This window comes from Gadus chalcogrammus, unplaced genomic scaffold (genome assembly GCF_026213295.1).
Source record: "Gadus chalcogrammus isolate NIFS_2021 unplaced genomic scaffold, NIFS_Gcha_1.0 GACHA107, whole genome shotgun sequence".
In the NCBI taxonomy this organism is placed as follows: Eukaryota; Metazoa; Chordata; class Actinopteri; order Gadiformes; family Gadidae; genus Gadus; species Gadus chalcogrammus.
In genome coordinates, this window is record NW_026613542.1 from 52,501 (window position 1) to 67,553 (window position 15,053).

Below are 15,053 nucleotides of genomic sequence, written 5' to 3' on the forward strand. Positions count from 1 at the left end.
TGTGTGCCTGTCTTGTGTGTGTGTGTGTGTGTGTGTGCGCCTGTCTTGTGTGTGTCTGTGTCTCTGTGTGTGTGTGTGTGTGTGTGTGTGCCTGTCGTGTGTGTGTGTGTGTGTGTCTGTCTTGTGTGTGTGTGTGCCTGTCTTGTGTGTGTGTGTGTGTGCCTGTCTTGTGTGTGTGCCTGTCTTGTGTGTGTGTGTCTGTCTTGTGTGTGTCTGTCTTGTGTGTGTGCCTGTCTGTGTGTGTGCCTGTCTTGTGTGTGTGCCTGTCTTGTGTGTGTGCCTGTCTGTCTGTGGGGCTGTGTGGGGCTGTGTCGTGTGTGGCTGTATACTGATTTTCAGATTGTCTAAGCAAGGTAGGTTTGTTGGTCATGTGTTGAAAGGAGAAACAGGAGATCGTCCGCCGTTCAACTCAAGGTGAGGTGCTGGTTAAATTACTTGGTGCTGGTTGGGTTTTGACTGAATTTGCATTTTAGTTGTCTATTAATAGATTTTTTTTGGGAAAATGGTTTCTGTACTGCCTATGTCATTCTATGCAAATATTTGGCTTTAAATTTGTCCTGGGATGAAAGCTTTATAAGTTGGCTGTGATTAGGAAATGTTAAATGCTGCAATGTCGTGTTACATTTCCTTTTTACACGCACACATCCGCCCAACAGTCTAAAATCTACCTCTGTCCACCATATGCAATGTGTTTTAAATGCTGTGCTTTAGCCCATATATTGATTTCACATGTGCGTGTGTGTATTTATTGCACCTATCTGTTCTGTTTAATGTTCATTTCATATGAAAACACATGGTTATAATTACATAAATACATCTCTGTACAGGGTGGGGTTTTCAACATGCAGCCTTTCTTGATGTATATTTGTAAAGGGAAATCTTGTACCTATTTTGAAACATTCTATTTTTCTTATTGTGAAATCATTAGATGCCTCGTGCTTCGCGCGCTTCGGCTGCAGCCAAGGTGAAGTGGACGAGGATTCTTCCCATGGCGACGACTCTGGCCAGAGGCTTCGAGCCTGGTATGTAGTCGTAAAGATACAATGATGCATGTTTTCAACTCATTTATATTCCTCAGAATTCTATTGCATGAATGTGTGATGTTTGACTTTTAGATCAACAGCTCGAGATAAGTTATTCATTTTAGTTTTGTGTTGAATTTGTCTTTTTATTAGTGCGTGGCACTGGAGCACGTCACCGTGTCGAGCCGTGGCCTGTCTCTGCCCACACTGGGAAGTTCAACCGATTGGATCTCCCCCCTGAGTCTCCAGATAAGCAGGTAAACTTGTCAAAGACCTTTCAGAAAATAATGTATAATTTAGCTGTGGAATATGTTTGGAGTGGAATGACAACTTTTTATTTGTCCTTATTTATAGTTTGTGCTGTTTGTGGGCGACTCGCATCTGCGTGCGTTGGTTGACCGTTACGTGAGGATGCCAGACGGTTGCCTTTCGTTTGGGTTCCTGTCTACGCCTGGGGCGTCTGCCGCTGAGCTCCGCACCGAGTTGCTGAACGCAGACATCCCCAGAACCCCCGACATCGTTTGCTTGCTGGCTCCGAGCAACAACCTCAAGGCGACGCCTGGCATCGAAGCGGCTGGAGTTGCCTTCGAAGGACTTCTGAGAGCTGCCCGCAGTCGATGGCCTAAGGTAGTTTTTGTGTTACAAAATAAAGTGTATTTTCAAGGCAGACTATTTAACAGAATTGTATAGTGTGTAATCCAAAACTTTTGTGCGGATCAGGTGTTTGTGCTCGATTTCCCTCCCCGGCTGGCGAGTGAATTGGCACCGCAACAATTCCTTCGAGAGGAGTTTCGTCGCGTTGCAGCAAAGAACGGTATGTAAAAATGATTAAGAGATAATGTCAGTATAGAATATCTTTGTAGGAAAGCTTTTAGTGTATCAACACCACCTCTTGGTACCACGTGTAAAATATGTATATAGTGTATGGTTTAATATTTGTTTTCTTCTGCAGATGTAAAGTACTGCGTCACAGCTGACCGCTTTCCGCTGGACTCGCGTGCCTTGTGGAGTCGTGATGGGGTAAGTCGTGTTATAACTTGGCACGTGAGAAATTCATGTAATGTCATTTTTATATGGCAAAAGCAGTTTAATTCAATAATAACCCGTGCTTCTCATTATAATAGATCCACCTGAGTGACGATCTGGGGATGCCGCTTCTCGCGAAGCTTCTGTGGCACTTCTCCTTTCTGCAGCTACAGTCACCTCTGCCTGCTACACCTCCGCCTGTGTCTCCTCCCAAGTCACCCCTGACTGTGAGACCCTTTGCTACCACCGTGGTTGTGAAGGGAGAGGTTTCCCGTCCACGTCCCCTTGACCCCTTCAAGGAAACTGTCGTCGGACGTCGCGGAAAGGTAAAAGTTATACAATTTTGAAGAGCTTTAGTTTTAGTTAGGCCACATTTATTGAATACTAATTCCCCCTATGTGTTTATAGCGCAGCCAACCTGAGTCCTGGGATGCGCCTGAGGACTGGGATCAGTCTTCCGTGCGGATCCTTTCTCATGAGGTTTGTACATTGGTATGATAGCTGATAGGAAATTAAACCGTAATGATGCGTACATTTGTTGTTTCATTTAAATGCTATTCCTATAAGACAGGGCAAATGGTCAATGGCTCAATTCTGTTTTTTATTTCTAGGTTTGTGTGCCTCCTCTGGTCCTGAGGGAGTGCTTTGTCGTGCTAAACCCTATCCGGTTTAGCACTGACAAATTGGCTGCAATGGATCGCATTGTTCCATCCAACCTTGATGTCCCCATGGGGAATCGCTCAAGGGTAATTTGTGTGATTTTAATATTAACTGTTTGTGAGTGCATACATATTAATAGCGCCTGTAATCCTATATGACAAGCTTTACATTGTATGGTACAGATAGTTGCATTGATAACAAATGTGTTATATTTCATTAACTGTTATCATTTCCGTTCTCTTCCATTATGATAGAAACGGAAGGTGGCACATGGAACCACGGCTGTGGTCTCCAAAGGAAAGAAGGCCCGCCTTGAGGTTGGTAATTTCTCAGTGAAATATGTACTTGTTTTTTGGTTGAAACACAGGAACAACTATTTTCTGATTTCGCCTTTAACACAAGAGATAGTCCAACATTCTCTGTGTAGGTATTGTTTTGCCAATGATTTACAATTATTTTCCAGGCACTTCCAACTCCAGCAAGGATTGCCAAACCTTCGAAGCTGGTACCTCCCCCTCGACCTGTTCCAGAAGCTGCTGTGCCAGCCACTCTGGAGGGCAGCGTCTTTGTGCCTTCGAGCAAGGTAATTTGCATACAACATGTGATGATTACACACATTCAGTGAATAGAGTGCGGTTCTCTATTCTTTTTGATATTTCCCTTTAAGAAAGTGTAGTTTTGTGTTTCCATTTGTCAATTGTATTGTACATATAATTCTTACTATGTCATTGCAGTTTGCTCAACCGGAGGGGGATGACCAGACTCTGTGTGTTGATGAGTGGCCGTTTCTTCAAACAGAGTTTTGTGAGGTAAAGGAATGGGGGGAAAAAAAGAGCATCTTGTAATATTTGGGTTTTGTTGTTAAATTTGTATGTAGCGCCACAAAATACAGGCGTGCACAACACTATGTTTGTTACTGTTTTAAATAAACTACATTAGCAGTAAGTTCTTTGAACTGCCCACTTTTCAATTTTCATGCAATTGTATCTCTCATGATAATTTTGCTCCCTTACCTCATTGTAGAAGGTGAACCAGCCAACTCCTCGGGTTGTCTCTGGACAGAGAAAACAAGAGGAGCTAACACCTTGGGTGCCAAAAGTTGTGATGGCCCAGGCTGATAAACCAACAGCCAATGAGACCAGCTTCTTGGGATGTTCAACCAAGGTAATGACAACAATATAAAAAATGATTTGCAAATAAACAATCAATCTGTTCCAGGATCAGTATCTAGGAACATTTACATTTTTACTTCATAATTACAATCAACATAGTTTAACTGTTTTTAACATGTTCTTGGTAATATCTACACACTATGAATTGGAAATGTCAAGAAGGTTGGCTGATGAACTTGTTGTGCTCATTTTAATTATTTAAACTGAACTGAAAGAAAAGTTTTCTTTGTCCTTAATTCTGTTCACCACAATACACTAAATGTCCCCTTTTCTATGGCTTATGAGTTTGCATGTAGGGGTAAAACTAATTTTTTTAACATTCGTAATGTTTGTGATTGCAGATGACACACATTGAGGACCATGAGCCGTTTGAACCAGCACCTGAGGTCACTGCGAGCAGTCAGCAGGTATGTAATTACTAGTGGAAAAATTGTATACCAACGGGAAAAGCCACAGCTTAAGAGACCCATTTTGTTTTGATGTCTTTATTATTTTAAAACATTGATATGGTGTAAGTGTGCAGTTCTGACTAATTTGCCTATACTATGTACATTTTCAAATTACTTACTGGGAACCAACATGCTTTTAAAAACACTGAATTGTCATTTCAGCAGAGCCCGCCTGAGGACAATGGCCAGCTTGAAGATCCTCATGTAACACTTGGCAATCAGAAGGTACTTACTTTTAACATGTTATTCCCTGTTCCTTGTGAGTTTTCCTGCCATTTATTAGATCTTGGAAATGAGTTAAAGTAATGTTGATATCATGTACAATTCCGTTTTCCCATTATACACAGCCATGAACTACATCTGATTGATTCCTAGCCTTTTTTATGAATTCCTTGTTAATTTCGATATAAACTATTGGTTACACTCCTTTTTGATTGAACTACTGTTGTGTTTTTAGGCACCCTGTGATTTCGCACCTGCCAGAGCTGCTACATCAAGTCATGTGACTTATGACAACCCTGGGTGTCTTCAAGGATCGTTTGACCAGAGCAGCCACATATTTGGGGAAAATGCAGGTAAGCAGTGTGCTACAAATGGCATAGCGGCGATTATGACCCACACCACCCATAGCGTTCTCAAATGGAAAAAAAAGAACATTCATCATATTCTAAAACAAGGTAATGCCTTGTACACATCTATGCTAGAAAATAAGGAAATCAGTGCAGCCAAAACCAGTGGGCATATTTTCATTTCCGAGTTACCCAGACACTGCAAATTAAACAATAAATTATTTAGTTTGGAATATTTTGATACACTCACTGGAAGTCTTGATCAAAAGGATGATTATGACGCTTCTTTGCAAAACATAGCCATGCCTTTAGAAGAGGCTATTCAGAAGACACTGCTGCAGACAGACACATGCTTGCTCAACATCCAAGGAAGTGTCTGTGCCGTTTTCAAGGTGGAAACTGCTTTTGCAGTTTTCGATCCTCATTCTCGTAGTACTTGGGGTTCCGTTGCACCGGATGGAACCAGCATAGTAGCGCACTATGCTACTGTGTATGAGTTATATGACCATATTGAGAACCTTGTCAATTCCTTATATCAAAATCATCCACATGCTTTTGATATCCCAAACAAGGTGTTTGAAGTCACTGGTGTGAAAGCTGTTGAGGTAAACTCACCATTAACTGCTTTAACTGCACAGCCTGAAGCCAGCACTTCGGCACATGACGGTACTTTGGACACTGACAGTGACTCTGATCTCTGTGTCCTTTCGGTAACGGATAGAAATTCCCTTGCAGTAAACGCGTCTTTTTCCCTTGAAACTGTGCAGCCTGTAGCAAACACTTCTACATGTGACACAACTGTAAACACTGACAGTGATCCTCCAATTCACACAGAGGGTGCATCAGATGTCTGTTTAATTTCTGTAACAGATAGCCCCAATATAATGTTTACGGGATTGACATTAAGGGAAAAAAACAGGATCTGCAACAAACTGAATATCATACCAAGTTTAGATCAAAATATTGTTGGACAAACCTTTGATATGGCACAGCCTGAGCCATGCCAAACAACATCCATTGAAGGTGACGGTAATTGTTTCTTTCGTTCTCTTTCGTCTGTATTGAGTGGTTGCGAGTCACATCACAAGGCCTTTCGTAAGGCTGTAGTGAATCACATCTCAAATAATCCACTTCATTACATTACTTGTCTAAGACGGCAATTTGCTTCTGTGGAGCAATATCTCATGGACTCAAAAATGAAATATGTTGGATCTTGGGCAACAGAGTTGGAAATACAAGCTTCGGCAGATTTTCTCTGTGTTGATATTTACACATACAGTCAACAGAAATGGATTACATTTACGGCGAACATTGAGTCGATTTCAAGAAAAGCTATATATCTGAATCACTGCAACGAATGCCATTATGAACCAATTGCATGTGTCAAAGGAAAAACCTCTCATACGTGCTTTAGTTTAACTAGCTTCTGTGAAATGTCGCACAAAATGTCCAATGCAGACCTTGTTTCACCAAGAAAATTTACTGATAAAGTAAAAATCTAAGAAAAAAGAAAACGTATGCTGAGGACACAGAATATAGGCAAGTTAAAAAGCTTCAAACAAAACAAAGATATAATTGTGATAAACAGTATCAAGCAAAATTAAAAAACAGCAGTATTGAAAGATATGCTAATAATGAACCGTTCAAAGAACAAGTAAAAAACAGCAGTATTGAAAAATATGCCACTAATGAAATGTTCAAAGAACAAGTAATGAACAGCAGTATTGAAAAATATGCTAATAATGAAATGTTCAAAGAACAAGTAATGAATAGCAGTATTGAAAAATATGCTAATAATGAAATGTTCAAAGAACAAGTAAAAAACCGCAGTATAGAAAAATATGCTAATAATGAACCATTCAAACAACAAGTAATAAACAGCGGTATCGAAAAATACGCAAACAATCCTGCCCATCGTAAACAGGTGATCCAAACAATTGTAATCAAATACAGAGAAGATCCGGCTTATAAGCCCTCCGTAATTGAAAGAAACTGTCAAAGGAGACTTAATCTAACCCTCTTAAAACACAATATTGACTTTGTAATTGAGCTCTTCCAAGAAGAGGTCAAACATGGACCAGAACATGTTTGTTGTGTATGTCACAGATTATTGTTCCGTAAACAAGTTCGATTATGTGACATAACTTCATATGAATCCAAGGCTTCAACTGTGTCAGCAATTGCAAAACAATGCATTACTACAACATATCTCCATCAATGTGATAACGCATGTTTAACGCCATGCACACTAAAACAGACAGTTGCTGGGAAATTGTGGATATGTTTCAGTTGCAACTCCAAGATACTCAGTGGTAAGGTTCCCCAGGAGAGCGCTGTGAACAATATGGCATTAGATCCAATTCCTGACGAATTAGGCACACTGAACTCATTAGAACAACACCTGTGCGCATTGAATATTCCCTTTATGCGACTTGTGGCATTGCCACGAGGTTCTCAGAATTCTGTCCATGGGCCGGTGACTTGCGTTCCATCAAACAGCGATGTAGTCACTTCGGTTCTCCCTAGGCTAGAAAATCAAGATTTAATGATCCGAATAAAACTGAAAAGAAAACTTACTTATAAGGGGCATTATCAGTATCAATATGTGCACACTCAAAAAATCCAAAATGCGATAGCCTGTTTAAAGGACATGAATAAATGGTATAAGGACATAGACTTTAACGCAGAATGGGAAAATCCCTTGCCAGAAGATGCATGTTCTGTTTTGAAAGAATGCAACCCAGTTAATGACACTCCATCTGCACCTGAAAGCAGTGACATTACAACTCAATCAGACCAGGTGTCGGATGATGAAGAAGCTGACCACATCTATGAAACTCAAACACACGGGTTACTCTTGGACACATGTTTGCAACCGATTGATATCGCACAAGAAATATTTGATCAGCATTTCGAAAGTGTTTTATCAATAGCTCCAGCTGAGGGCAACAGTCCTGTTAGGCTGCTGACAGATAAGGGCAATGAAGCAAAATGTTTCCCAACTCTTTTCCCCAAAGGGACGGGTACATTCCATGATGCACGGCCCCACAGGCTCACTCTCAGTAGATACATCAACACACGCATCCTAAATGCTGATGGGAGGTTTAGCAGCAACTTGGACTACATTTTCTATGCTCAATATTTATCTGAGGTCAATCAGGTTGTTTCCAAGGTGTCAATAGCATTGAGAAAAGGTTACCATGCAGGGGAATCATTGGCTATAACTTCCGCCATGCTTTCAAACAAAGACTATGTAAGTAATGTCTTAAAAACCGATCTCGGTTACAAGTTCCTTCAACCGATCCGAGGGACTCCAGTTTTTTGGCAAGGTGTACAGAAAAATCTATTTGCTATGGTTCGTCAGCTTGGTGTCCCTACTTGGTTCTGTTCATTTTCATGTGCTGATTTACGCTGGACTGAACTCATCGATGTTTTCATGAGACTACAGAAAATACAGGGAAATGTCAACGACCTGGACTGGTCACAGAGGTGCAATTTACTCAAAACTAATCCGGTTACCGCGGCAAGAATGTTCCAACACAGGTTTCAGACTTTCCTAAATGACGTCATCAAGTCACCAGCTAACCCCATTGGTAAAGTTATCGACACATTTTTTAGAGTTGAATTCCAACAACGCGGCTCACCCCATACTCATTGTCTGTTCTGGGTAGAAAATGCACCGAAAATAGGCAAAAACACAGACCAAGAAGTCACACAATTTATTGATAAATACATCAGTTGTGAACTCCCGCCAGCAACCGACGCATTGCATGAAGTTGTTTCCAGCGTTCAAAAACACAGCTCCAAGCACTCAAAGAGTTGTAGGAAAAAAGGCACAACATGCAGATTTAACTTTCCACGTCCTCCAAGCAACCACACCTTTCTTTGTAGAAGTAAAACAGACGAGGACCAGGAGGTAACAGACGCTGATCCGATAGACGTCTCTATATTAGAAATGCGAAAAGAAAAAGAGGTGGCTAAAAGTGTCATGACAAGGGTCAAACATGCTCTTTCAAGTCCAGACCTAACCTCTATCACAAATCTTGTCCAATCATCTCGAATCTTGGCACACATGATCTTCTGGCCATGCTTGATAAAAAACATCGAATAGATTTGTCAAATTCAAAACCGTTTGTCCGCTAAAGCCAATCAAATTTAACCGCCAAGTTGCCAAACCGGAAGTAAGCCCATATCTCAGAAGCCCTTTGACCTATCATAACCAACCTTGGTAGAGAGACCCATGACCGCATCACGGTGACACTGAATGAATTTGGTGACCCTTGACCTCTAGGTGGCGCTGTTATTAATGTCGATGTGTTTTGACTCCTCTCTCTTCACATGAGTACATTTAAAACTTATTTTCAATGTCTGGTGATACCATCAGACCTCCCCATATAGCTCATATATTACGTCTTGCAGAAATATCCGCGACAGCCAATGATATTCGAGCGCGAAGCCGGAAAACCGGAAACACGCCAATATCTCTGCAGCCCTTTAACACATCATAACCAAACTTGATACATTGACCCATAACATAATCATGGGGACAATCAAAGAATTTGGTGACCATTGACCGCTAGGGGGCGCTATAATTAATGAAGACGTGTTTTAACTCCTCTCCCTTCACATGAGTACATTTCAAACTTATTTTCAATGTCTGATGATACTGTCAGACCTACTCATATAGCTTATAAATTATTTCTCATTGCAACATCAGAACTTGGCCGCCATGTTGAAAGTTGTCAAAATCAGTTGTAAATTCCCACAGGCCACAAATTATGTCCAATCTTCATGAAACTCTGCATATATGATCTTCAGACCAAGCTGAACAAATGTGTTAAACAGCTTTCTCTAATTCAAAACCGTTTGGCCGTGACAGGCAATCAAACTTGACGGCGCTCATTAATGGGTAGACACTGCACTCGTGTGGCGATAAGCGGTACTTAATGTATAATGCAACAATGACTATATTTACCATTCCGCCCACTTAAAATATAAACTGCAATTCCCACTGGATCAGATGCTTCACGAACCACCTCCAGAAGGGATGCTTGTTTACATGGTGTCTCTTTTAGGGATATTGTTCCGAATACCCCTATGTATTTGTGACATTTGTTCTGTCAGGCAGACTGCATTGCGCCCTTACCTCTAGGTGGGGTCCTTTTTCCCATTTACTCATCCCACCGGCTGTCGGTATTGCCGATTTCCGAGGCGGTCGTCATGTAGCCCCCTGGCCGATTACGTCCATCCGGCAGAATTATCCTACCGAGTCCCTTTATGCTTGACACCCACATTGCTGCTCGCAGCTATATTTATTATTATTATTATGCTGCCATTGGAGTCAATGGCAGCCCATAGAACCGCTTGGCGAAAAGTTGTGAAATTTGGCACACTTGTTCAGGACAGCCCCATTAGCCCATTAAGCCAATCTCAGGTCGCTAGCCCAACAGCTCTAGCGCCACCAACAGGTCAAAGTTGGACATGCATTCATGTTCATAACTTTCGACCCATTCGACCAATATTCACAAACCAGGTATCATTTGATTCCTTGAACCAAGCCCAGTTCAACAAACCCTATGACGTCATTGCGCCATGACGTATATTTCCGCCATCTTGGTTTATGTCAAAAACCATCAAAATGCTACTTCTATCACAAATCTTGTCCAATCATCTCGAAACTTGGCACACATGATCTTCTGGCCATGCTTGATGAAAAACATCGAATAGATTTGTCAAATTCAAAACTCTTTGCCCGCTTAAGCCAATCAAATTTGGCGGCGAAGCCGCTAAACAGGAAGTGAGCTGATTTCTCAGCATCCCTTAGAAATATCATAACCAGACTTGGTATACAGACCCATGGCCTCATAAAGGTGACACTGATTGAATGTGGTGACCTTTGACCTCTAGGTGGCGCTGTTATTAATGTCGAAGTGTTTTGACTCCTCTCTCTTCACATGAGTACATTTCAAACTTATTTTCAATGTCTGGTGATACTAACAGACCTCCCCGTGTGGCTAGCATATTATTTATTGCAGAAATATCCGTGACAGCCAATGATATTCGACCGCGAAGCCACCAAACCGGAAACACGCCAATATTTCAGCATCCCTTTGACATATCATGACCAAACTTGTTACATAGACCCATAACATCATCATGGGAACACTCAATGAATTTGGTGACCATTGACCTCTAGGGGGCGCTATAATTAATGAAGACGTGTTTTAACTCCTCTCTCTTCACATGAGTACATTTCAAACTTACTTTCAATGTTTAATGATACTGTCAGACCTCCCCATATATCTTGTAAATTATTTTGTTGATATTGTTCCGAATACCCCTATGTATTTGTGACATTTGTTCTGTCAGGCAGACTGCATTGCGCCCTTACCTCTAGGTGGGGTCCTTTTTCCCATTTACTCATCCCACCGGCTGTCGGTATTGCCGATTTCCGAGGCGGTCGTCATGTAGCCCCCTGGCCAATTGCGTCCATCCGGCAGAATTAGCCTACCGAGTCCGATTATGCTTGACACCCACATTGCTGCTCGCAGCTATATTTGGGTGTCAAGCAACTATGTTGCGAGACAACCTATTGTTATTGTACGAATTCTTATTATTATTATTATTATTATTATGCTGCCATTGGAGTCAATGGTAGCCCATAGAACCGCTTGGCGAAAAGTTGTGAAATTTGGCACACTGGTTCAAGACAGCCCCATTAGCCCATTAAGCCAATCTCAGGTCGCTAGCCCAACAGCTCTAGCGCCACCAACAGGTCAAAGTTGGGCATGCATTCATGTTCATAACTTTCGACCTATTCGACCAATATTCACAAACCAGGTATCATTGGATTCCTTGAACCAAGCCCAGTATAACAAACCCTATGACGTCATTGTGCCATGACGAATATTTCCGCCATCTTGGTTTATGTCAAAAACCTTCAAAATGCTACTTCTATCACAAATCTTGTCCAATCATCTCGAATCTTGGCAAACATGATCTTCTGGCCATGCTTGATAATAAACATCGAATAGATTTGTCAAATTCAAAACCGTTTGTCCGCTAAAGCCAATCAAATTTAACCGCCAAGTTGCCAAACCGGAAGTAAGCCCATATCTCAGAAGCCCTTTGACCAATCATAACCAACCTTGGTAGAGAGACCCATGACCGCATCACGGTGACACTGAATGAATTTGGTGACCCTTGACCTCTAGGTGGCGCTGTTATTAATGTCGATGTGTTTTGACTCCTCTCTCTTCACATGAGTACATTTAAAACTTATTTTCAATGTCTGGTGATACTATCAGACCTCCCCATATAGCTCATATATTACGTCTTGCAGAAATATCCGCGACAGCCAATGATATTTGAGCGCGAAGCCGGAAAACCGGAAACACGCCAATATCTCTGCAGCCCTTTGACATATCATAACCAAACTTGATACATTGACCCATAACATAATCATGGGGACACTCAAATAATTTGGTGACCATTGACCGCTAGGGGGCGCTATAATTAATGAAGACGTGTTTTAACTCCTCTCTCTTCACATGAGTACATTTCAAACTTATTTTCAATGTCTGATGATACTGTCAGACCTACTCATATAGCTTATAAATTATTTCTCATTGCAACATCAGAACTTGGCCGCCATGTTGAAAGTTGTCAAAATCAGTTGTAAATTCCCACAGGCCACAAATTATGTCCAATCTTCATGAAACTCTGCATATATGATCTTCAGACCAAGCTGAACTAATGTGTTAAACAGCTTTCTCAAATTCAAAACCGTTTGGCCGTGACAGGCAATCAAACTTGACGGCGCTCATTAATGGGTAGACACTGCACTCGTGTGGCGATAAGCGGTACTTAATGTATAATGCAACAATGACTATATTTACCATTCCGCCCACTTAAATATAAACTGCAATTCCCACTGGATCAGATGCTTCACGAACCACCTCCAGAAGGGATGCTTGTTTACATGGTGTCTCTTTTAGGGATATTGTTCCGAATACCCCTATGTATTTGTGACATTTGTTCTGTCAGGCAGACTGCATTGCGCCCTTACCTCTAGGTGGGGTCCTTTTTCCCATTTACTCATCCCACCGGCTGTCGGTATTGCCGATTTCCGAGGCGGTCGTCATGTAGCCCCCTGGCCAATTGCGTCCATCCGGCAGAATTAGCCTACCGAGTCCGATTATGCTTGACACCCACATTGCTGCTCGCAGCTATATTTATTATTATTATTATGCTGCCATTGGAGTCAATGGCAGCCCATAGAACCGCTTGGCGAAAAGTTGTGAAATTTGGCACACTTGTTCAGGACTGCCCCATTAGCCAATTAAGCCAATCTAAGGTCGCTAGCCCAACAGCTCTAGCGCCACCAACAGGTCAAAGTTGGGCATGCATTCATGTTCATAACTTTTGACCTATTCGACCAATTTTCACAAACCAGGTATCATTGGATTCCTTGAACCAAGCCCAGTTCAACACATCCTATGACGTCATTGCGCCATGACGTATATGTCCGCCATCTTGGTTTATGTCAAAAACCTTCAAAATGCTACTCCTATCACAAATCTTGTCCAATCATCTCGAAACTTGGCACACATGATCTTCTGGCCATCCTTGATGAAAAACATCGAATAGATTTGTCAAATTCAAAACCGTTTGCCCGCTAAAGCCAATCAAATTTGGCGGCGAAGCCGCCAAACAGGAAGTGAGCCGATTTCTCAGCATCCCTTTGACATATCATAACCAGACTTGGTATATAGACCCATGGCCTCATAAAGGAGACACTGATTTAATTTGGTGACCTTTGACCTGTAGGGGGCGCTGTTATTAATGTCCATGTGTTTTGACCTCTTTCTCTTCACATGAGTACATTTACAACTTATTTTCAATGTCTTGGCGAAAAGTTGTGAAATTTGGCACACTGGTTCAGGACAGCCCCATTAGCCCATTAACCCAATCTCAGGTCGCTAGCCCCACAGCTCTAGCGCCACCAATAGGTCAAAGTTGGACATGCATTCATGTTCATAACTTTCGACCTATTCGACCAATTTTCACAAACCAGGTATCATTGGATTTCTTGAACCAAGCCCAGTTCAACACACCCTATGACGTCATTGCGCCATGACGTTTATGTCTGCCATCTTGGTTTATGTCAAAAACCCTCAAAATGCTACTTCTATCACAAATCTTGTCCAATCATCTCGAAACTTGGCACCCATGATCTTCTGGCCATGCTTGATACAAAACATCTAATCGATTTGTCAAATTCAAAACCGTTTGCCCGCTACAGCCAATCAAATTTGGCGGCGTAGCCGCCAAACCGGATGTAAGCCCATATCTCAGCAGCCCTTTGACATATCATAACCAACCTTGGTAAATAGACCCATGACCCCATAAAGGTTACACTGAATGAATTTGGTGACCTTTGACCTCTAGGGGGCGCTGTTATTAATGTCGATGTGTTTTGACTCCTCTCTCTTCACATGAGTACATTTCAAACTTATTATTAATGTCTGGTGATACTATCAGACCTCCCCGTATGGCTAGCATATTATATATTGCAAAAATATCCGCGACGGCCAATGATATTCGAGCGCGAAGCTTCCAAACCGGAAACACGCCAATATCTCAGCAGCCCTTTGACATATCATAACCAAACTTGATAGATAGACCCATAACATCATCATGGGGACACTCAATGAATTTGGTGACCATTGACCTCTAGGGGGCGCTATAATTAATGAAGACGTGTTTTAACTCCTCTCTCTTCACATGAGTACATTTCAAACTTATTATTAATGTCTGGTGATACTATCAGACCTCCCTGAATGGCTAGCATATTATTTATTGCAGAAATATCCGCGACAGCCAATGATATTCGACCGCGAAGCCGCCAAACTGGAAACACGGCAATATCTCAGCAGCCCTTTGACATATCATAACCAAACTTGATACATAGACCCATAACATCATCATGGGGACACTCAATGAATTTGGTGACCATTGACCTCTAGGAGGCGCTATCATTAATGAAGACGTGTTTTAACTCCTCTCTCTTCACATGAGTACATTTCAAGCTTATTTTCAATGTCGGATGATACTGTCAGACCTCCCCATATCGCCTATGAATTATTTCTCATG

At 41.7% G+C, this 15,053-nt stretch overlaps 2 protein-coding genes across 3 annotated transcripts; both read left to right on the forward strand.

The window, feature by feature from the left end:
* The first annotated feature begins 503 nt into the window (after positions 1-503).
* On the forward strand, positions 504-2,546 carry LOC130378871 (uncharacterized). Its single transcript, XM_056585478.1, has 7 exons — positions 504-1,022; positions 1,176-1,279; positions 1,377-1,649; positions 1,743-1,836; positions 1,975-2,042; positions 2,147-2,374; positions 2,457-2,546. The coding sequence occupies exons 1-7, from the start codon at positions 929-931 to the stop codon at positions 2,544-2,546; spliced, it is 951 nt and encodes a 316-aa protein (XP_056441453.1). The 5' UTR covers positions 504-928.
* LOC130378870 (uncharacterized) lies at positions 2,539-6,363 on the forward strand. Of its 2 annotated transcripts, none has more exons than XR_008894966.1 (7): positions 2,539-2,794; positions 2,963-3,025; positions 3,172-3,291; positions 3,443-3,517; positions 3,732-3,872; positions 4,222-4,554; positions 4,787-6,363. XR_008894966.1 is itself a non-coding variant. In XM_056585477.1 (7 exons), exons 1-7 carry the CDS (start codon positions 2,741-2,743, stop codon positions 4,633-4,635), a joined length of 663 nt encoding a protein of 220 aa, XP_056441452.1. In that variant the 5' UTR covers positions 2,539-2,740; the 3' UTR covers positions 4,636-6,363. The 2 variants fall into 2 exon arrangements, 1 of the variants encoding a protein (XP_056441452.1); XM_056585477.1 differs by having other exon boundaries at positions 4,222-4,287; positions 4,492-6,363.
* Positions 6,364-15,053: the final 8,690 nt, after the last annotated feature.